The sequence below is a fragment of the Mus musculus genome, chromosome 6, assembly GCF_000001635.26.
Source record: "Mus musculus strain C57BL/6J chromosome 6, GRCm38.p6 C57BL/6J".
NCBI lineage: Eukaryota > Metazoa > Chordata > Mammalia > Rodentia > Muridae > Mus > Mus musculus.
In genome coordinates this window covers 54,603,501-54,625,044 of record NC_000072.6, presented here as the reverse complement: position 1 = coordinate 54,625,044, position 21,544 = coordinate 54,603,501, and the positions used below count along the sequence as shown (strand labels likewise).

Below are 21,544 nucleotides of genomic sequence, written 5' to 3'. Positions count from 1 at the left end.
TTAATAATATTGCTGACTTTATACTAAACAAGATTTAACGTATGTGTATGTTTAACACATATATAAATGTATTTACCTTTGAAGAAACTCCTTTCACTTAGTAAGGCATCTCCCCTCAGTACTGACAGGTTTGAAGGCCTGTTCCTGAACTACCTTCACTTTGGCTTGTATGTCTATTTTCTAGAATTCCCTATTTTCATTATCCCATTATAGAGTCAATAGCTCCATCAATTAGCAATGGAATGGAGAAATGCAAGAGTATTGAAGACAGACAGCTTTCACTGTGTGGCATGTGATGTCAAGAGGAAGCTAAGAAGAGTCAACGTATTGTACATAATACAGAATATTTATCATGTGAAAAAAGTCCAGAAACTAATGGCGATGAGGCAACTGTAAGCAATCTTACCTAGGACTGGAACCACTGCATAACAGGAGGCCAAGAATGCTTCTGTGGGAATGCCACTGTCCTCCAGAAGTTCAATGTCACTAAAGCTGAACAATTTGGTGATATTGAGAATGGAAGATTAAAACCACGTCAGCACTCTGCAGTTCACAGATGTCACAGAAACAGCTTTTTAGGGAAAACCACTTTGCCTGATTTCATGAGTAGCCCCAGACATTACTTTTCTATTATGAAAGTCTATTAACATAATTCTCCAGAGATAATCCACCCTCATAACCCAAGCCATTCATCCCCTCCACCTGGTAAATATGAAGTACTGGTCTCATTTCTTAGACTACACCAGCACAAACTGATTTCTAAAACGGGAAACCAGTGTCAAACTGCCAGGGAGTTTAAAGGGCCCAAAATACCTGGTATTCATAGTACTGAAGAAAGTTGGAATAACTTCTTCATTGTCTTCCCAGGGAGATTCTGGCGAGCAAACCGAGTCTGATCCAGGCTGTGCCGGATCCTTGTCATGACTCTCCAGGTTTTCCTCGCCATCTTCCTTCATTATCTCCCCCTGGACTACAAAGGAAGTGAGGCCTATCACTAAGTTCTCATACAGTTCGTGTAAAAATGAACACATACTCATTAGTGAAGATGTCTAAAGCACAGGACAGGATGAGCTGTTCACACCCACACCCCTAAAGAGCTCGTGTAGACCTTGTCTTCACTCATCAGTGCACATCACAATTGCTCCACTATCATTCAGTACTCTTCAAAACTATGTATTGTTTTTATGTTTACTTATATATTTTGTATGTGTGTCTAGTCAGAGAACAGCTTACAGGAGTTGGCTCTCTCCTTCCACCATATGCACTCTAGGGATCCAACTTGGATCATCAGGCTTAGTAGCAAGGGCTTTAACCTACTGAGCCATCTTGCTGGCTCTAGAAACCTGATTTTAAGGACCTTATAGTATCAATTATAGTGGTTTGAAAAGTCTTTCTCCTATGAATCGTCAGTCCTGGTTGTAAGCATATTCTGTGTTTATGGATTGGCCCACTTGCTAAAATTTACTTGTCAATCCTAAATCAAGACTTGTAGTGCTTTTCCAGCTGTTCCTGGCAGTACAGGGTTGTACAAATTTGCTACCTAGTATGCATGGGCTTAGGTGTTTGTCTTGCTTCAAGACTCACACTAGAAACAAATGCCTTTATTTACTGTCCTGGTTTTCACATGTATACGGCTTTTGTTGCCGATTCTGTTGTTTACGAAGGCTCCGGACAGTTATGCTGGAGAAAAGCGTGCGCTACACCTTCATGGACAGAGTATGTGTGGCCAGGCTTCATGTAGATGTGAATTAGTGATGCTTCTGAGCTCAGTGCTTACCTAGGTCACACAGACACTTCCAAATAGAAAAGGACATTAAAGCAATGTTATTTATGGATTGCTGATCAAAACCACATGGTTGTAAAAAGCAGTCTATTCCCTTAGAGCAATCATACTATTTACTAATCAGGTTTGGACAACTTAGTATAAATACAACACCTGAGAACTGGCAGTCATATCATAAAGAACCCTGTTCAAAGGCTTTTACCTTAAATCTGATTGGTCTGTGACCACAGACTCCTATAGGGAATCTTTATTCAAGAGATTAGACTTTAAAGGACTATGTGTTGCTTTCTTAGATCAATATCTAACAGATTCTAGGATTAACATATTAAAAAAAAACAAAAATGACTTGGCTAGAAAATCACAGAATCTTTTAAGACACCTGATAAAGAAAGAACTTCCTTTATTTCAGTTAAGTACTCCGATTTTAAAATAATTTAGTAAGCAGTTTTAGCACAACTATAAGTTCTATTATAGTTAATCTGGCCAATATGAAGACAGGACTTTGTGATTAGTGGCAGTGCAATTAGTAAATCTGAAAGGACAGAATTCTCAACTACACAGGTATTACCTGAAATTTGGCTTGATAAACACAACGAAGTTTGGTGGTTGGTAAACTGTGACATCCCCAGGCCTCACTAGAAACCAGGAGATTGAAAAAACTTAGCTGCTCTAATGTGACACACCAAGTCTGACACTGCAGTCTGTGTTCAAAAGATACTGAGGTATGATGGGAGTCAGTGAACCATTTACACCCACCAAAATGCAGCCATGAGCACCAGCACCAGAATACTGTATTTTATTTACACATAGTGTTAGATGGGGTAACAGATGCTGGCCAGTTACGTGACCCGCATTAGCAAGCTCCCTTAGGAGGTCCGCAGCACACGTTTGGAGGCCAAGCTCTATCTCTGTCTACTCTGTGAGTTAGGCAGACCCTAAATCTATTACTCAGCACAGCAAGGCAGACTTTCTTTTGACGTTACCTGTCACATTGTCATCTGTGTTTTCTTCACTGGAGATGCTGCAATCCACCTCTGTGGACTTCAAATACAAGGAACTCTTGGTTTTCATTAGGATTTCTTCATCACCATTTACTTCTATACTTAGCGATCCATTTTCACAACTGTTTAACTCCATCGACCTAAAACAAAATGTTTAAAAGAAAATATAACTTGCCACAGGCTGCCCAGAAGGTGGTTCTCAACCTTCTTAATGTTGTGATCATTTAATACAATTCCTCATGTTGTGGTAACACCAACAATAAAATTATCTTGTTGCTAATTCATGACTATAATCTTGCTACTGTTTATGAATTCTAATGTGTATATCTGATATGTGACCAAATGGGGGCTGTGACCCACAGGTTGAGAAATGTTGCTCTAAGGGCTAGGAGGATCCACAGCCACCAAACACTGATTAAAGGCATTTTTTTTTTTTTAAACTAAGCCAAACCTTTCCATTTTCCACAGACACTAAGGCAAATACAGTAAGCAAACTACTAAAGTTGTGTGTGAGTAAAGTTGCTCATTCCTGCAATCCCTTTACTTGGGGGACTGAGGCAAAAAGCCTACCATCATCCTAGGCTAACCTGGGCTGTAGATTAAGACCCTCTAAAAAATAAATAGAGGAGTGTTAGTGGCTTTTCCTGTACCCTGAGGTGACCCAATCTCCTGGTTTTCCACCAGCATCAGGAAATGCTCAAGATAGTCTTTAGTTTATAATAGGCTTTCTCCAGGTGCCAAATTTAACACTTACTTGACTTTCTTCAACTTCTCCCTGGGAGGCTTTTCTTAATGACACATGGCTACTTAAACATGTTTGCTTAGCAGTTAACTGTCTGAAGTGACATGCTGTGGTCAGCAGAAAGTCTCTGAGAAAGGCACACAGGAGGATCACAGCATATCCCAAGGGACTGAGCACACATCAGGGCAGCAGAAAAAAGCGCTTTAACATTTAAATGAAACAGCTGACTCTGCTAAAAGGATGTAATATATTATTATAAGTCAACTTAAAGCAGTAACAGAACAGCATCCAAGGTACACAGTGATTCTAGTCAAAGAAAATATGCATTTCAAACCCACAACTCAAAATGTAAACATAGATAAAGCCAGTCTTAAAGAAATAGAAATTCATAAAAATGTTTTTAGTAAAAATATTTGAAAAGGAAAAAAGTAGCAATGTCCAAATTGAGGACAATCTTTGTAATAAGGATAAGGAATCAAAACGCATACACGTACATAGCATATCAAAGGATGGACTGTTAACAATTTAAAAGGATAATCTGTACTGTGTCAATTCACAGAAGTGCCACACTATTTTATTCTATTTTATTTTTATAAGTAAAGACCTGACAGTAGTGAGACGGGAAGCGTTTCCATTCTTGGTGACACTTAGATCAGACTCAAGGGCACACACATGCTAGATGAGCACTGTACCTCTGAGCTACATAAACTTGCAGTTGTCTATACTGTATACATGTTTTTAAATCAAAGAATCATTTAGAGGAATGGTATTAGTTTATATTTTGTATCGTTTCATGGCCTTTTGGCAAAAAATCAAGTGTAGTTTATATTTTGCTAGCAAGTTATCTTCTGAATTATGTGCTACTAAGACTCCATCTCTAAATGAGACAGAGCAACAATACTATGTTCCCTGGGGAAAGGCACGTTGAAATCAACATTCAGCTCTTCTTCAAGAAAAGTTCCAAGCCTCAGCAACTCTAGACAGACTAAGTTAGTAGATGTGCTGACAAGACTCATTTCCTAGGGAAATGGCCACATCTGCTCATTTCTGCCAAATCCACTTGTGGTTCAGCGTCTCAGATGGAAGTCAGGTCATTTGCTTCTGACACCATCACAAACCACCGTCACTATACCACTCCTTTTTTTAAAAACAAGGAACACAGTGACTTTTAACTTTTAGAAAGAAGAAAAATAAAAGTTACTATACCTTTCCAACGAATTATGAATTGGTATGATGGGATGTTTCATCTTTAAAAAGAGAAAACAAAGAAATGAAAGTTTATGTGTTCAACCTTCAACAGAGTGTTATTTAGAATGTCATCACATAAGAAAGTGGTCACCAGAGACAGAGTGTATATTGCCCTCCTCAAGGAAAGAAAGACTCCTAGGTCTCGTCCAATAAAGGTGCACCCAAATCTCTTAGGAAAGGAAGACAGGGGTTTGAAAGATCTCACTACCACAGCCCAATTCCTAATGACTAGCTTTCTTTATAGTGTGTTAGCTGTTTTTAGCATTGGCAGCAAATTGTGCTGCAGTATTGTATCTAACACTAAAGATATGAAGGTAAGCATTACAGACAGAATTTCTGCCCTTAAGCCAACTTCAGTAGAAGTTAGAGCTGAAACAGGGAGTGTATGAGAGGAGGTCCTCTTAGCCCAACCTAGGCACTGAGAGAAGACTAAGGGAAGATAAATAGGGGCTGACCAAGAGAGAAGCAGAGACAGCGACAGCATGCTCAGCACCGGAAGATGGCATAAGCAATGGCACATTCAGGCTAGGCACGGGGAGGGGCGCGGGGGAGGAGGGGAGCAGCTGACACAGGGAGAGGTTACGAAGCTTGGTCTTAGCTTACAGGCCATGAGGAAATGACCAAAAGCTTTAGATAAAATCCAATTCACACTCATTACTCTTGGCTAATGGAGGGGTCAGGCTGACCGTGACTAGGTAGGATAGCACTGATCTAGGGAAGACTCTAGGAAGTTAGAGAGAAGAGGTTAGAGTAGAAAACTATGTGGGGTCAAACTGCTAAAAATACCCAAACTAGACATGGGACCAAAGACAGACACAAAAGTGGACAGAAAGCAAACTACTCTCAAACAGGCATGACAATGTATATCCTTAAACTTTGCCACAGGGCTGCGGGACAGAAAGGGAGCTGGGCTTTTACCTTGCTGGACTTAAGCACCGCTAGTTGAGGGGACCCTGGGGGTGTATGGTAAAGCAGTTCGGAGGTAAAGGCTGCGTTTGCAATCTGCATGCATTCTTCCAAGGTCTTCAGGAAAGTGTTGCAGGTCGATTTTAGCAGGGTTCCCACATCAATTCCCTCCTATGTAACAACCAGAAGAAAATTTTGTCTGGCTACAAAATGAGAAACTCAATGGAGTTACATCCTGAAAGGTTTATATTCACGCACAGTGCTAATGTACCCAACCAACATGTTGCTGGATAAATATGCATATCAGTGATAAACAACAAAAACCAATTAGGCCAAGTTATCCATTTTCGTATACATCTTGCTATTCTGACAATCTATTTGCCCACTGTTCCAGCTAATGGCAGCTTCTTTTGCCTCTGGATTCCACGCTAGCACCATGCTAGGTGCTGGGCACAGATGCAGGCACTGTGCATCATTTGCTCAGCAGATGACTGCAGGGCTTGAGGCAACCAAAATTCATTTAAACACCTAGTAGGTACTTTTGTCTTTAAGGTAGTTTAATTTTCTGGGTGTTTTGCTTCTGGATGTTGATATTAGTAAGTTGTTCATGACATTTCTGAAACCGCACTCTTGACTAGGGATCAAGGCGATGACGTGGATTTCTAATAAAGGTCCCCGGTGATGCTGTGATTGTGAATGAAGATCCCAAGGCTCTCACTGTGAGCATTTTCTTCAATTACAGAGCTGTGCCCAGGATTTCCCATCTGTCTAGAGCAGGCTTCTTACCTTGGCACCACTGAGACTTTGGGTTGGTTAGTATGTGTGTATGTTTGTGTGGCGTTTCAATAGGAATGGCCCCTTAGGCTCATATATGTGAATGCTTAGTCATCACAGTGGCATTTACTTGAGAGGAATTGGGAAGTGTGGCCTTATTAGAGTGTGTGTGTCACTGTGGGTAGGCTTTGAACTTTCAAAAGCCCAACCCAGGTCCAGTGTCTCTCCCTTCCTGATACCTGTGGATCCAGATGTACAACTTTCAGCTACTTCTGCAGTATCGTATCAGCCTGCACACCGCTGTGCTCCCTGTCATGGTGATAATGGACTAAACCTCTGAAACTATAAGCAAGCCCTCAACTAAATGCTTAGCTTAACTTAGCATTTACAAGCTTATAAGTACTGCCCTGGTCATGGTATCTCTTCACAGCAATAGTATAGTGACTAAGACAGTTGGTTGGTCGGTGGGTCAGTCAGTTTGTCCGTATGCAGGAGTGAGGCACAATTCTGCTCATTATGCTTAGCAGCACCCCTGGCTTCTAAACACTAAACAACAATGATACTTCCTCAATCCTGACATTCAGACTGTCCTTGCTCTAGACTATAGACCTTGCAAGAAAAGGGATGAAATGGCTTTTATCTGTTTCTCCCTCCTCCACAAACACAATATCCTACCCACAATAGACAGTTGATGAAGCCAAAGGAAGTGAATGAAAGTGAGTTAAACCAGTTTTATCAACAAGATTTCAGAACAGTATTAGTACCATGGTGTTCCAATGCTTAAGAGAATGAGTTAACACTTTTTTTTTAAGATTTATTTATTTTATATATGTGAGTACACTGTAGCTGTCTTCAGACACACCAGGAGAGGGCATCAGATCCTATTACAGATGCTTGTGAGCCACCATGTGGTTGCTGGGAATTGAACTCATGATCTGTGGAAGAGCAGTCAGTGCTCTTAACTGCTGAGCCATCTCTCCAGTCCACTCTTATGTATACATACCATCTGCATTCCTCAAGCTGTAGCTCACAGCTGCTCTCAGTCAAGGCAAGTGATTTCACACACAGCCTAACAGCTTTCTCTGGTGCTTTAGGATGAGCTAATGGCAGCCTTATTAACAAATCCGTGCTGAAGCTGTCAGTCCTTAGCTGGGCATGGTGGCACGCGTCTATAATCCCAGCACCCAGCACTCAGGAAGCTTCACTAGGAATCTGGAGTGCCAAACTGGTCTGACTACATAGTGAATCCTATCTTAAGGAAAAAAGAAAGGAAGAAGGGAAGACAGGAAGGAAGGAAGGAAGGAAGGAAGGAAGGAAGGAAGGAAGGAAGGAAGGGGGGAGGGAGGGCGGGCGGGCAGATGGACGGACAAGACAAAAATCACAACCCTTGCTGGTGATGGTGAAACATCACCTGAAAGCAAGGTGGAGTCCTGTCCCCACCTCTGGGAGCATGGGGCTGTTTCAGGGCACACTTCCTGTAACAGAGTGCAACCCTGCCTGCCAGTCTCAGCAAGAGCAACAGGCACAGCACGATAGACAGCACGCTGACACCTCAGGAATCATTCATAAGCAAACAGGTCGGGGTTTAAAAAGGGAGGCTGACTGGGAGGAAACATATTTTAGTAACGTCTTTTTTCCTTTGGTACTAAAGCTAAAGATCTCAGATGTTGTAGATTAATCCTAAATCCCTTCAAGGGGAGGAAGCACGCGTTTCTGTGTTGAACTCTGCCACGCTCTTCTAAAAACAGCAATTACTGGAGAATAAATGCCCATAGACGATCTGACACTACCTTTGTGAATAGTGTCAGTAACGTCACTAAAACAATGCTTTACCTCAGAGTCAGTGACACCGGCTGTGGCCACTTCTTTTGTTTTATCTACTTGTTGAACAAGGAGGTCACAGTACAGTCTTAGCTCCGACATTTTGGTTTTCAAGTTTTCAGTGTTTTCTGCAAATTCTAAATTAACAACAACAAAGGTAAAGTGGTTACCAGAAGGGACAGCCATTTCCTGGTCAGTAAGCTGCACAGAAGTGAAGTAACTGGGGCCTCAAGTGAGGTTTACAGCGTGTGTTTCACAGGAGATAGGTATCAGAGGAACAGAAATGCAACGAGGGTATATCCCAACTATTTCTTCAGACAACACCCTGAACAATCACTGGCTCAGAAAGAAAGAGTTTGTGGGAACCACTCTCCTGAGAACTGTCTGAGTCTGCCTCTCTGTAATATGCGGTCCTAGTGCTCCTGTCCTAGTGATCCTGTCCTAGTGCTCCTGTCCTAGTGCTCCTGTCCTAGTGCTCCTGTCCTAGTGCTGTGCTCCTGGAACAGTGTTCTGTCTGAGCACTAGTTCACATGTGTCTGTCAGGGTTAATGGCATGTAGCCATTACCAGCAAGGCTCTGCAGCCACCTTGGTGCTGAGGGATCATTAGCAATTGCTGTCACTTCTATTTTCTGAGAATGTCACACATCACCTACTCTGTGTCAGCCAACAGCTTCAAGAATTTGTTCCTGATTTAGCACCAACACAACCAAGGAAGAGGTCATTTTATTGGGTCTACTTCAAGAGTTAGGACCTTATCTGTCACATGAAAGGTTCCCTCAGTGCAGCCAATCTCTCAGGTGTACATATAGGCTGGTAAAACAGTGACAGCAGCAGTTAGGGGCCAGGAAGTAAGCCTCAAGACTCTTACCCCAGGGCAAAGAAGAAGGTCCACTGTGCTGCTCAGAAGATCAAATGGAATCACTGAGCAGCAACCTGAAATTAGGTATCACCCACCTGGGGGGAGACAGTGGGAAGCAGGCACACACTGCAGAGAACACCCTGATCCCTAGGCGTCTCTGGTTACCTACTCTTCACCGAACTTTGTGATACCATTTCGTGTCATTACCAGATCACACAGTCATCCTTCCAAGGCAGATACTATCACCTTCTCAAAGATGAGGTGAACAAAACTCAGAAAAACTAAGTGACTTGTGGCAGAATTGTACAGCCAGTGAAAGTGAAGTGCCAATACCAATCATTTAACCTAGGTGTATCTGGCTCCAAAGTTGTCATGTTGTCTACCACACCAAGAAAGCAAAATTGTAATTAGGTAGAACCCTGAGTCAATACTGCTTACATACATAGCATTTCAATGATACAAAAAGCTGGGCGAGGGGATCCAGAAATGGCAGTGGGTAATTTCCAAGGATCTCAGACAAGGGGACCATCAGTACTTGCCTTTTTCCTTCTGAGTCCTACTATCTGTCAGGCAGGCCTTGGCAGATCCCAGAGCCACCAGCCACCGCTGTCTCTCTGCCACACTCCTGGCTTTTAAGTAGAAATACTGTTCCCCGGGGATGATGAGGTCCATGCGAGTGTTATCCACGGAATGAACTTGGGGCAAGAAAGAAGGTCAGGCTCGGGAACAGCTATCTGGGCACCCCCGCCCCCCCCGAGCTTCTTGTTTAGTTTTGCTAAGATTTATTATTTATGTACTTATATGCTTCTGTGGGCACATGTATGTGGGGGTTCATATGTCTGTGTATACTGAGGTCAGGGGAGATCAGCTACTCTCCTCTATCTCTCTAACTACTTCTGAGCCCGAGAGTGTGTTCTCACCACTAAGGTAAAAGCCACTATGCCCAGAGATCCTCCTGCCTCTCTCCACCTCAGACCTGGGGTTACAGGAGTGTGCAAAATACCTGGCTTATGATTACATGGGTGTTGGTATCTAAATTCCAGTCCCCACTACTGGGTAGCAAGTGCCTTTAACCACTGAACTCTCTCTCCTAGCCTCCTGAAAGCTTCTTCAGAGAGAGAAGGGCCAGTCCTCTCACCAACTTCTTATAACCCTAAGTTCTGTTCATTTATCTGTTCTAGACAGCTATGCTGATTAAGAAGGGAAACCTTGCAGGGTATAGTGGCACACACCTTTAATCCTAACACTTAGGAGGTAAAGGCCAGCTGGTCTACAAAGTGAGTTCCAGGCCAATCAGAACCACACAATAAAGAACTCTTGTCCAAAAAAAAAAAAAAAGAAAAGAAAGAGTAATTGGTTTCAAGTCACCAATCAAGACCTTGCAGCCATTGTCTACCCTGCTCCTCTGCCCTCCCAACACACACACACACACACACACACACACACACACACACACACTCACACACTCTCTCTCTCTCTCTCTCTCTCTCTCTCTCTCTCTCATCCAATTGAACCTTGTTATCAGGATGGAGCAGGGGTCTTCCTTTGCCCTCTTGAATATAGAAAGTATGTTATTCTAAGCCCAAAAGACTAGCATGCTCACACAGCAAAGCTGAAACCCCCAGGCTGGCGTGTGGAGATGGTTCCAGTAGGCAGTAGAAGATGTAGGCTTGCCATCAGATGGCATAGGACCTTTAAGATGGCAGATTAGTAGGATGTCATTGGTTTTGTTTGGAGGCAATTATACAGTTCTCACGGAGTCTGATTAGTACTTGTGGGGGGTCATTACACAGGAACAAAGGCTCCTCCCAGGTTTCTCAGGCTTTCTATGTGATACCTCCCTCCCCTACAATCTATTATCATGATACCATATACCATAGTATGATTCACCCAGTGTGCCCTAACCAGAGTTAGCCTTGTTTTACTTAGACTTTCATACTCCAATATTGTTAGCTAAATAAAATTATTTTCCTTATACACCACCCAGCCTTGGGTATTTTATTGTGGCAACAGAAACCAGACTAACATACCTGCTGATGAGCAAGGGTACCATCTTTATTTCCTTGGAGTTATTGCAAAACAATCATGAACACATTTGCCCCCTTTGCTTCTCTTAAGCACTCAGTGTGGGGGTGTGGGTATTTCCTCAGAATTCTTCCAGAGAAGAAACTAGCAAAATACATTCGTCTTCACCCTCCCCAAATCCCCATCTAATAGTACTCTCTTCAGCCACACATCTCACCATCTCAAGATTCTAAAGCCAAGAAGTAAAGGCTATTCGTTGTCCTTGCGGGTATTTTCTTACTTTGATTGGAAGGTGGGGGTGGGCAGGTGGGTAAGTTGCCTATCCTAATTTAATCACGAAGGCGTTTGATGTTACAGTAAAATCACTGTCACTGGAGGCTCACATACAGTCACTGCCCAGGGAAGCAGCTAAGAAATGAGCACAGGCTGAGTGTGAAGATGTTGCTCTCCTTATTCTGACCAGTTCTTAACACATCCTGAAAGAGCTGGCTGCAGTTTTAGGTTTTTTTCCCAAAGGCTTTCTTTCAAGAACAACTGTCTTTCTATCTCTCCACTTTCAAGGACAACTGTGTGTCCTGCAGGAGCAGCAGAGAAAGGCATTCAGGGGCCAGTACTTTTTCATTCTTCTAGGGTGGTACAAAGAAAAATGAAGGTTCCAAGTTGCCTGGTCACTCACCTTGAATCTCACAGACTGCCATCTGGATGCTCCCTTTGCAACCCTTCCAGGCATCCTCAGGAGAGTCGTAATAGGACAGTATTCCCCCACAGAGAAGGAACCATCGAGGCTGCCAACCTAAGAGCAGAGGAAAAGCCATGCACAGTTACTGCTGGTGTGCAAGGTGCCAAGGCAGGCATAGAAGTACGACCTAATAATGTAGGGTACCAAGTGCCAGATGCAGGGACCTTTTTGTTGCTTCTAAGAAGGAAGCGGTTAGAAAAGACTTGTACATTTGATCCTAGTTTGTAAAATTAGAAACAAACAGTTCTAGAGGCATGTATTTTAGTCACATGAGATATAGCACCTGGGAAGGATCAGAAGTAAGGAAGTGATGATAATATGCAATAGGACTTTTACATAGATTTTTAATTTTCATTTCCCGCCTTTAAACAGAGTTCTAGTGGCCAGATCATCTGCCAATACCTGTCCAATGCTACAGTGTGTGTGCCCCCTAGGAGGTCTGAAGTAACCAAAGACACAGGTGAGAATCTCGCCCGCAGAGCCCAGCTGACAGGGGACCTACCTGCCCTGACAAGCCCCACATTCCTTCTGGTCCCCTTCTCTACCTGGGCCAGACCAGCAGACAGATACCCTCCCACACTGTACAGCCTGTCTGCCTCTCAGGAGGTCCACAGTAACTAGGGACACAGGAGGTCCACAGTAACCACAAACATAGGAGGCCTGCCCTAACTAGAGACATAAGCGGGCCACCCTAACCAGAGATAGCATTGCCTGCTTCCAAGGAGACCTGCTCTAACCCAAGTTATCCTAACATTCCTGAAAAGCAAAATAATGACCTAAAATCCCATCTCACGAAAATGATAGCAGCCTTTAAGGAAGATATAAAGAACTCCCTAAACGAAATACAGGAAAACACAGCAAACAGGTAGAAGCCCTTAAAGAAGAAACAAATAAATTCCTTAAATACAGGAAAATACAATCAAGCAGGTGAAGGAATTGAACAAAACAGTCCAAGAACAAAAAATGGAAATAGAAACAATAAGGAAAACACAAAGGGAGGCAACCCTGGAGATGGACAACGTAGGAAAGAGATCAGGAGCTACAGATGCAACAAGCATCACCAACAGAATACAAGATATAGAAGAGAGAATCTCATGTGCAGAAGATACCATAGAAAATATTGACACATCGGCCAAAGAAAATACAGAGTGTAAAAAGCTCCTAACCCAAAATATCCAGGAAATTCAGGACACAATTAAAAGACCAAACCTAAGAATAATAGGAATAGAAGAAAGAATACTAGCTCAAAGAGCCAGAAAAAAAAACTTCAACAAAATCATAAAAGAAAACTTACCTAACTTAAAGAGATGCCCATAAGTGTACAAGAAACCCACAGAACACTAAATAGATTGGACCAGAAAAGAACATGTTCTTGTCAAATAATTATCATAATACTACATGCATAGAACAAAGAAAGAATATTAAAAGCAATAAGGAGGAAAGGTCAAGTGACATATAAAGACAGGCCTACCAGAATTATACCAGACTTCTCAAGGGAGACTCTAAAAGCCAGAAGTTCCTGGACAGCTATCATCCAGGCCCTAAGAGAACACAAATGCCGGCCCAGGATACTATACCCAGCAAAACTCTCAATTACCATAGATGGAGAAACCAAGATATTCCATGACAAAACCAAATTTAAATAATATCTTTCTATTAATCCAGCCCTACAGAGGATACTGGAAGAAAATCTCCAACACAAGGAGGGTAACTACACCCAAGAAAATACAAGAAATTAAACATTTTACAACAAACCCAAAGGAAGAGAATCATACACACATAATACCACCTCCAGCAACAAAAATAACAGGAACTAACAATCATCTGTCTTTAATCACTCAACATAGATGGACTCAATTCCCCAATAAAAAGACAAAGGCTAACAGACTGGATACATAAACAGGATTCACCATTTTGCTGCATATAAGAAACACACTTCAGAGCCGGGCGTGGTGGCGCATGCCTTTAATCCCAGCACTTGGGAGGCAGAGGCAGGCGGATTTCTGAGTTCGAGGCCAGCCTGGTCTACAGAGTGAGTTCCAGGCCAGCCAGGGTTACACAGAGAAACCTGTCTCGAAAAACAAAAACAAAACAAAACAAAAACCAAACAAACAGAAAACTAGTTCAAAGATGAGCTAATACTCCTCAAACTATTCCACAAAATAGAAACAGAAGGACCACTACTTAATTCATTTTACGAAGCCATAGTTACTCTGATACCTAAACCACACAAAGACCCAACAAAGTAAGAGAACTTCAGACCAATTTCGCTTATATCAATGCAAAAATACTCAATAAAATTCTCACAAACCAAATCCAAGAACACATCAAAACCATCATTCACCATGATCAAGTAGGCTTTATCCCAGAGTTGCAGGGGACGGTTCAATATACAAAAATTAGTCAACATAATACACGATATAAACAAATTCAAGGATCATCTCATTAGATGCTGAAAAGGCCTCCCACAAAATACAACATCTCTTCATGTTAAAAGTCTTGGGAGAGATAAGGAATTCATGGCCCATACCTAAACATAATAAAAGCAATATATAGCAAACCAATAGCAACATCAAATTAAATGGAGAGAAACTAGAAGCAATCCCACTAAAATCTGGGACAAGGTTGCCTATTCTTGTACTATCTATTCAATATAGTACTTCAAGTTCTAGCCAGAGTAATGATCAAGGGGATAGAAATTGGAAAGGAAGAAGTCAAATAACATTATTTGTAGATGATTTAATAGTGTACATAAACAACCCCCAAAATTTCACCAGAGAACTCCTACAGCTGATACAAAACTTTAGCAAAGTGGCAGGACATAAAATTAACTCAAAACAAATCAGTAGCCTTCCTTTATACAATGATAAACAGGCTGAGAAAGAAATTAGGGAAACAACACCCTTCACAATAGCCATGAATAGTATAAAATATCTTGGTATAACTCTTATCTGTATGAAAGTGGAAGATCTGTATGACAAGAACTCAAATCCCTGAGAAAAGAAATCAAAGGAGGCCTCAGAAGATGGAAAGATCTCCCATGCTCATGGATTGGTAGGATTAACATAGTGAAATTGGCCATCTTACCAAAAGCAATCTACAGATTCAATGCAATCCCCATCAAAATTCAAACACAATTCTTCACAGACATGGAAAGAGCAATTCTCAACTTCATATGGAAAAACAAAACAAAACAAAACAAACAAACAAACAAACCCAGGATCGCTGTGATGGTTTGCATATGCTCAGCTCAGGGAGTGGCACTATTAGAAGGTGTGGCCCTGTTGGAGTAGGTGTATCACTGTGGGTGTGGGCTTTAAAATCCTCATCCTAGCTGTCTGAAAGCCAGTCAGTCTTTAGATGAAGATGTAGAACTCTCAGCTCTTCCTGCACCATGCCAGCCTGGATGCAGTCATATTCTCCACTTGATGATAATGGGCTGGCCTTCTGAACCTCTAAACCAGTCCTAATTAAATGTTGTCCTTATAAGAGTTGCCTTGGTCACGGTGTCTGTTCACAGCAGTAAAACCCTAAGACAATAGCCAAAACAATTCTCAACAATAAAAGAGCTTCTGGGGGAATCACCATCCCTGACCTCAAGCTGTACTACATAGCAATAGTGATAAAAAAAAAAAAACCCACATAGTATTGGTACAGAGATGGACAGGTCAATCAATGGAATAGAATCAAAGACCCAGAAGTAAACCCACATACATATGGACACTTGGTCTTCGACAAAGAAGCCAAAAACATACAGTGGAAAAAAGAAAGCATCTTCAATAAATGTTACTCGTCTAACTGGCAGTCTATACGTAGAAAAATGAAAATAGAGACATATTTGTCACCTTGCACAAAGCCTACGTCCAACTGGATCAAGGACCTCAACATAAAACCACATACACTGAGTTGAAAGAGAAAGTGGGAAATAACCTGGAACTCATTGGCACAGGGGGAAATTTCCTGAACAGAATACCAATGGCTTAGGATCTAAGGTCAACAATTGATAAATGGGACCTCATGAAACAAAAGCTTCTGTGAGGCAAAGGACATCGTCAATAGGACAAATCAGCAACCTACAGACTGGGGAAAATCTCCACTAACCCACATTTGACAGATGGCTAATATCCAAAATATATAAAGAACTCAGGAAGTTAACCTCCAAAAAACCCCAAATAACTCAATTAAAAAACAGGGTACAGAGCTAAACAGAGAATTTATAACAGAAGAATCTCTAATGGCTGAGAAACACTTGAAGAAATGTTCAAAGTCCTTAGTCATCAGAGAAATGTAAACCAAAATGACCCTGAGAGTCCCCCTTACACCAGTGAGAATGGCTAAGATCAAAACCTCAGGTGACAGCAGATGCTGGCGAGGATGTGGAGAGAGAGGAACTCTCCTCCACTGCTGGTAGGATTGCAAACTGGTACAACCACTCTGAAAATCAATCTGGGGGTTCCTCAGAAAATTGGAAACAGTTCTACCTGAAGACCCAGCTCTAACCCTCTTGGACATATACCCAAAAGATGTACCGCTCCCTCCCCCCGCCCCCCATGTCACAGGGGCACTTTTTCCACTATGTTCATAGCAGCCTTATTCACAATAGCCAGAAACTGGAAATAACCCAGATGACCGTCAACTGAAGACTGGACACAGAAAATGTGGTTCATTTACAAAATGGAATACTATTTCTGGAGGTCCTGAGTTCAAGTCCCAGCAACCACATGTTGGCTCACAACCATCTGTAAGGAGAAACAAACAAAAAACCTATGGGCCGGGGTGAGTGGGGCCAGAGCAAGAGGAAAAGGGGGAAACAAGAGGACAGCATGAGTTTTGCAGGCAAATGGATGGAACTAGAAAATATCATCCTGAGTGAGGTAACTCAGACCCTTAAGGATATGCATGGCATGTACTCACTGATAAGTGGATATTAGCCAAACAGTACAGAATACCTAGGATACAAGCCGAAGACTGTAGGAAGTGTAAAAAACAGAAAGCTCCAAGTGAAGATGCTTCAATCCTACTTAGAAGGGGGAAGAAAATGATCATGAGAGGCAGGAGGAGGGAGGAATCTGGGTGGGAGAGAGGAGGGGGAGAGGAAAAGGGGAACAGGATCAGGTAAGGGGGGACAAGAGAGAAGCCCAGAGGGCCAGGAGAATGAATGGAAATAAGCAGCCTTGGGGGTGGGAAGTCAGGGACCCTCTAGAAAGTAATAGAGACCCGGGAGGTGAGAGACTCTCAGGACTCAATTGGGGGTGACCTTAGTCCACCTTCAGTAGATAAACAGGGCCTCAAATGGAGGAACTGGGTTATTAACCCACAGTCAAAATTTCTGACCCAGAATTGTTCCTGTCTAAAAGAACTGCAGGGACAAAAATGAAGAAGAGACTGAAGGAATTGCGGTTCAATGACTGGACCAACTTGGGATCCATCTGGGGCAGAAGGCACCAAGGCCTGACACTATTACTGATGCTATGATATATGTACAGATGGGAGCCTGGCATGGCTATCCTTTGAGAGGCTCTACCAACAGCTGACTGAGACAGAAGCAGATACTTACGCCCAACCATTGGACTGAAGTTGGAGACCCGTATGGCTGAATTAGGGGAAAGACTGAAGAAGCAGGAATGAGTGACCCCATAGGAAGACCAGCAGTTTCAACTAACCCAGGCCCCAGGGAACTCCCAGAGATGGAGCCACCAATCAGGAGCATACAAGGGCTGGTCCAAGGCCCCTGGCACATATGTAGCAAAGGTTTGCCTGGTCTGGCCTCAGTGGGAGATGTGCTTAATCCTTGAGAGACTTGAGGCCCCAGGGAAGGGGTAGGTCTGGTGGGAGGGGGAGCACCCTCTCAGAGGCAACGGGGAGGAGGAATGGGATGAGGAACTGTATGAGGGGGGACTGGGAGGGGAGCAACGGCTAGAATGTAAATAAATAGAATAATTTGAAAAAAAAAACATAGTTCTAGTAATCCATGATTCTTAATTTTTCTAAGACAAATTATGTTGCTATGAATACCACTGTCACACAACTATCTCCCTTGTCTAATTATCAGGATCTTAGAAACTGCAATAAAGATCACAGTGACCTCTCAGCAAAGAGCATGCAGTGTCCAGACTAATGAGCCTAAAGCATAGCACTCTTAGGACAGATTTCTCTGACCATTTAGTACTGGCCCACCAAAGCACAGCAATCTTTAAGCCCTCAAGAGTTAGTTCTAATCATGTCACTATTGAGTGTGGGGACGAGCTATCTACGGTAAAACAGACATCTTAACCAAGTCTTCTCACATGCCCTGCAATCCTAGGCAAACCAAACTGATTAGCTATGAATCAAGCTTCATCTCCTCATAAAATGTCCCACAACTATTTCTACTTATATTTGGAAACACACACACACACACACACACACACACACACACAAAACCCAGCAGGCATCTTCATCCTCTTTGAAGGACATTACCTTCCTCTTATGCAACGCTACTATGGCTGAGGACAAAGAATTAAGAATACTGGTCTTGGAGGAGCATTCCACATGGGATGTTCCCTACTGGCAGGCTTCCCCTGGCTTGCTCAGTTTGATTTCTTATAGAACCCAAGACTACCGGCCCAGAGATGGCACCATCCACAATGGGCTGGGCCCTCCCACCCTTGATCACTGATTGAGAAACTGCCTCACAGTTGGATCTCACGGAGGCATTTCCTCAAGGGAGGCTCCTTTCTCTGTGATAACTCCAGCCTGTGTCACGTTGACACGCAAAACCAGCCAGTACACTACATCAGCCCCCAAGGCTCAGACTGACACTAAAATAAACTATCACATTTCATGACCATTTTTAATGTAGCACAGAATTTTTTATAAGTCTGCCAATTAAGCAGAGACAAAACACTAATCCCAGTGTGATTCCAGATTCTGCAATAAAGAAAAAAAATGTCTCCGTGATGGTGCACACCTTTAATCTCAGGCAGGTGGATCTCTGAGCTTGAGGCCAGCCTGGTCTACAGAGTAAGTTCCAGGACAGCCAGGACTACGCAGAGAAACCATGTCTCAGAAAGCAAAACAAAAGACCAAAAAAGTGTCTTAAAATTAAAAAAGAATATACTAAGCCATTTTTATTTTACAGGGATGGTAAAATGCTGAAAGTCCTCCCCTTCCCACACATCCCAGCTGCAGAGCCTGAGAGTAGCTGGTGACCTGACTAAAGCAACTCTTTCTTACTGTAATTTGTGTTTACCAAGGGGGAGGTATAATTATTTAAGGTTAGTTTAATATGTCATCATTTTATTCTTTAAAATGGAACTGCAGAAACTGTGACAAAGAGTTTGTTAGAAGCTCAAGGTACTTGAAGTCTAAAAAGACACATTAAGAAGCCTAATTCCAGTTAGATGAGCTCAAACGCTGTGGTGGAGAGTCTGATTAGTGCTGGACACACTGTTCTTTTTAATGCCCAATGCTGACAAACTGCGCTACAGTTCAGCAAAGATTTGTTTGGGCTGTTCCTTGTGGTCAAGTCTTCCCTATGTTGTTGCTGTGAAGAGACACTATCGCCAAGGGAACTCTTATAAAAGAAAGCACTTAATGGGGGGCTTGCTTACAGTTTCAGAGGGTTAGTTTGTCATTATCATGACAGGGAGCAAGGTGGCAGGCAGGCATGGGGCTGAGAGCTTTCATCTAATCCACAGGCAGATCGGCAGAGAAAAAGAGAGTGACACTGGACTTTTGAAACCTCAAGCCTCCTCCAACAAGGCCACATCTTCTACTCCTTCCTGACTGGTTCACCAGGGACTAATGAAGATATATGAGCCCAGGTGCCAGTCTCACTTCAAATCATCACACCTGTTCACCACTAAAGTGTTTTCATTTTATCTCAAAAGTAGCTTCCAGCTTAACTGGGGAGTTCCTTTAGATTTATGTTATGTTTTGAAGTATAAGATTAATTTTCTCATATTTGAGGATCTCCACATCTTTCTAGTTATTGATACAGAATGATTTCTGTTAAAAACATACAGCATTCTTCTGACGTCACATGGCAAGGTAGAGTACTACGGCTGTGGTGAGCGAACATGGGCACTCGAATAGCTGCTATACTTTGTTTTCATTTCCATTTTAGACATTGGAATGAAGTTCTGCCATACAGCACGAATGAGCACATTTGACTCTGAATTGCTTTCTGGTTACTGTGGGTAAAAACCCGTCTACTTTTATTACGACCCTTGACATTCAATTATACAACTCTGTACAAAGTTGGGACCCCACACAGTTTTAGAATCTGGGTGCTTGAGCACATCAGTCACTCGGCCTATCAACTCATCAGGGTGCCGTAAACCACCTGACAGGAAACAACTCATAGTGATTGCTAAAAAATTCACAAAACATGCAGGAGGGGCAGGACAGAAGAGTGCATTATTTAAATCCATTGCTTGAAAATTAAGCTGTATTTTGGTCAATAACAGGAGAGCTCAATGACAACAATGTATGGGCCAGAACTAGAGGAGAAAAGGCAACAAAGCTCCTTAACTAACCCCCTGAGCCCTTAACTAACCCCCTTGAGCCCCTTAACTAACCCCCTGAGCCTTAACTAACTTCAGCTTTAGCTATCCCCACAAAACTTTTTTATGAGTTGGAATGTTTCCCAGCAGTGGTGGCAAGCTTTCAAAACTGACTGTAAATCTCTGTCCTCAGAGAGAGCAACAGAAAATTCAGCTTTTCCCCAGATAATGTCAGACCAAGTGACTGATCTTAAGAAAATAAAATGAAATTAAAATTTATATAGAATTGACAAACTTTTTCAAGTAGTATGCCAAATATTAACTTTTACCATAACAACTACAGTTTTTATGTTTTTAAACCATGCTATACAGCATTGTAGTGGTTTGACTAAGTCTGGCTCCCAGCCTTATAAGACTGAATGCTTAGTCACTAGTGAGTAGAACTATTTGAGAAGGATTAAGAGGTGTGGCCTAGTTGGAGGAAGTGTGTCACAAGGGGTGGTGGGAGGTTTCAAAAAGCTGCACTAGGCCCAGTGTTTCTTTCTGTCTGCTGCCTACAGATCAGGTTGTAGCTTAGCTCTCAGCCAATGCTCTAGTGCCATGCATGCTCCCATGTTCCTACCGTGCTCATCTACCATAACACACTGATCCTCTGAAACTCCCAATTAGATGCTTTGTTTCATAAGAGATTCTTTGGTCATGGTGTATCTTCATAGGAACAAAACAGTGATTAAGACATGCATATATTGTTCGTGTTGTATAAATGAATTAAGAATGAATCATTTTAAACTGAAGCAAAGCATTTACTGATCTCAAGTAATCCTGACCTCCACAACTTTGATGGATTGCCACATCCAGCCTGATGCTCAGCCATACCAGATCTCCACAGAGCCCATCTATACTACAACATCTCTAGCAGAGCCCCACACAGAAAGTGGTTAGCAAAGCCTTGGGCTCTTAGGTCAGTCAGTAACTGAGGAGGAGGGACGAAAGGGAAGAAACAACCCTCATCATAATAGGTAAGTTATGATTAGCTAAATTACAGGCTCCTTAGTTTACATTAATTAATCCACTGAGCATGTCTTTAGCAGTTATAATTGTCAGGTTTAGAGCTCTAGAGAAAAGACCCCAAACCTCAAGAAGTGACAGCTTGCAGAGA

At 42.4% G+C, this 21,544-nt stretch overlaps 1 protein-coding gene across 2 annotated transcripts in view; it reads right to left on the bottom strand.

Annotated features, from left to right (window-relative positions):
- The window catches only part of Plekha8 (pleckstrin homology domain containing, family A (phosphoinositide binding specific) member 8), a 50,713-nt gene that overhangs the window by 20,779 nt on the left and 8,390 nt on the right, over positions 1-21,544 (bottom strand). For both annotated transcript variants that reach the window (NM_001164361.1, NM_001001335.2), the window contains exons 2-9: positions 11,837-11,953; positions 9,675-9,830; positions 8,288-8,412; positions 5,693-5,851; positions 4,733-4,773; positions 2,767-2,924; positions 814-970; positions 407-492 (exon numbers count right to left, since the gene is read on the bottom strand). In NM_001164361.1, coding sequence (NP_001157833.1) covers positions 407-492; positions 814-970; positions 2,767-2,924; positions 4,733-4,773; positions 5,693-5,851; positions 8,288-8,412; positions 9,675-9,830; positions 11,837-11,953 — 999 coding nt within the window. The remainder of the gene's footprint in view (positions 1-406; positions 493-813; positions 971-2,766; positions 2,925-4,732; positions 4,774-5,692; positions 5,852-8,287; positions 8,413-9,674; positions 9,831-11,836; positions 11,954-21,544) is intronic.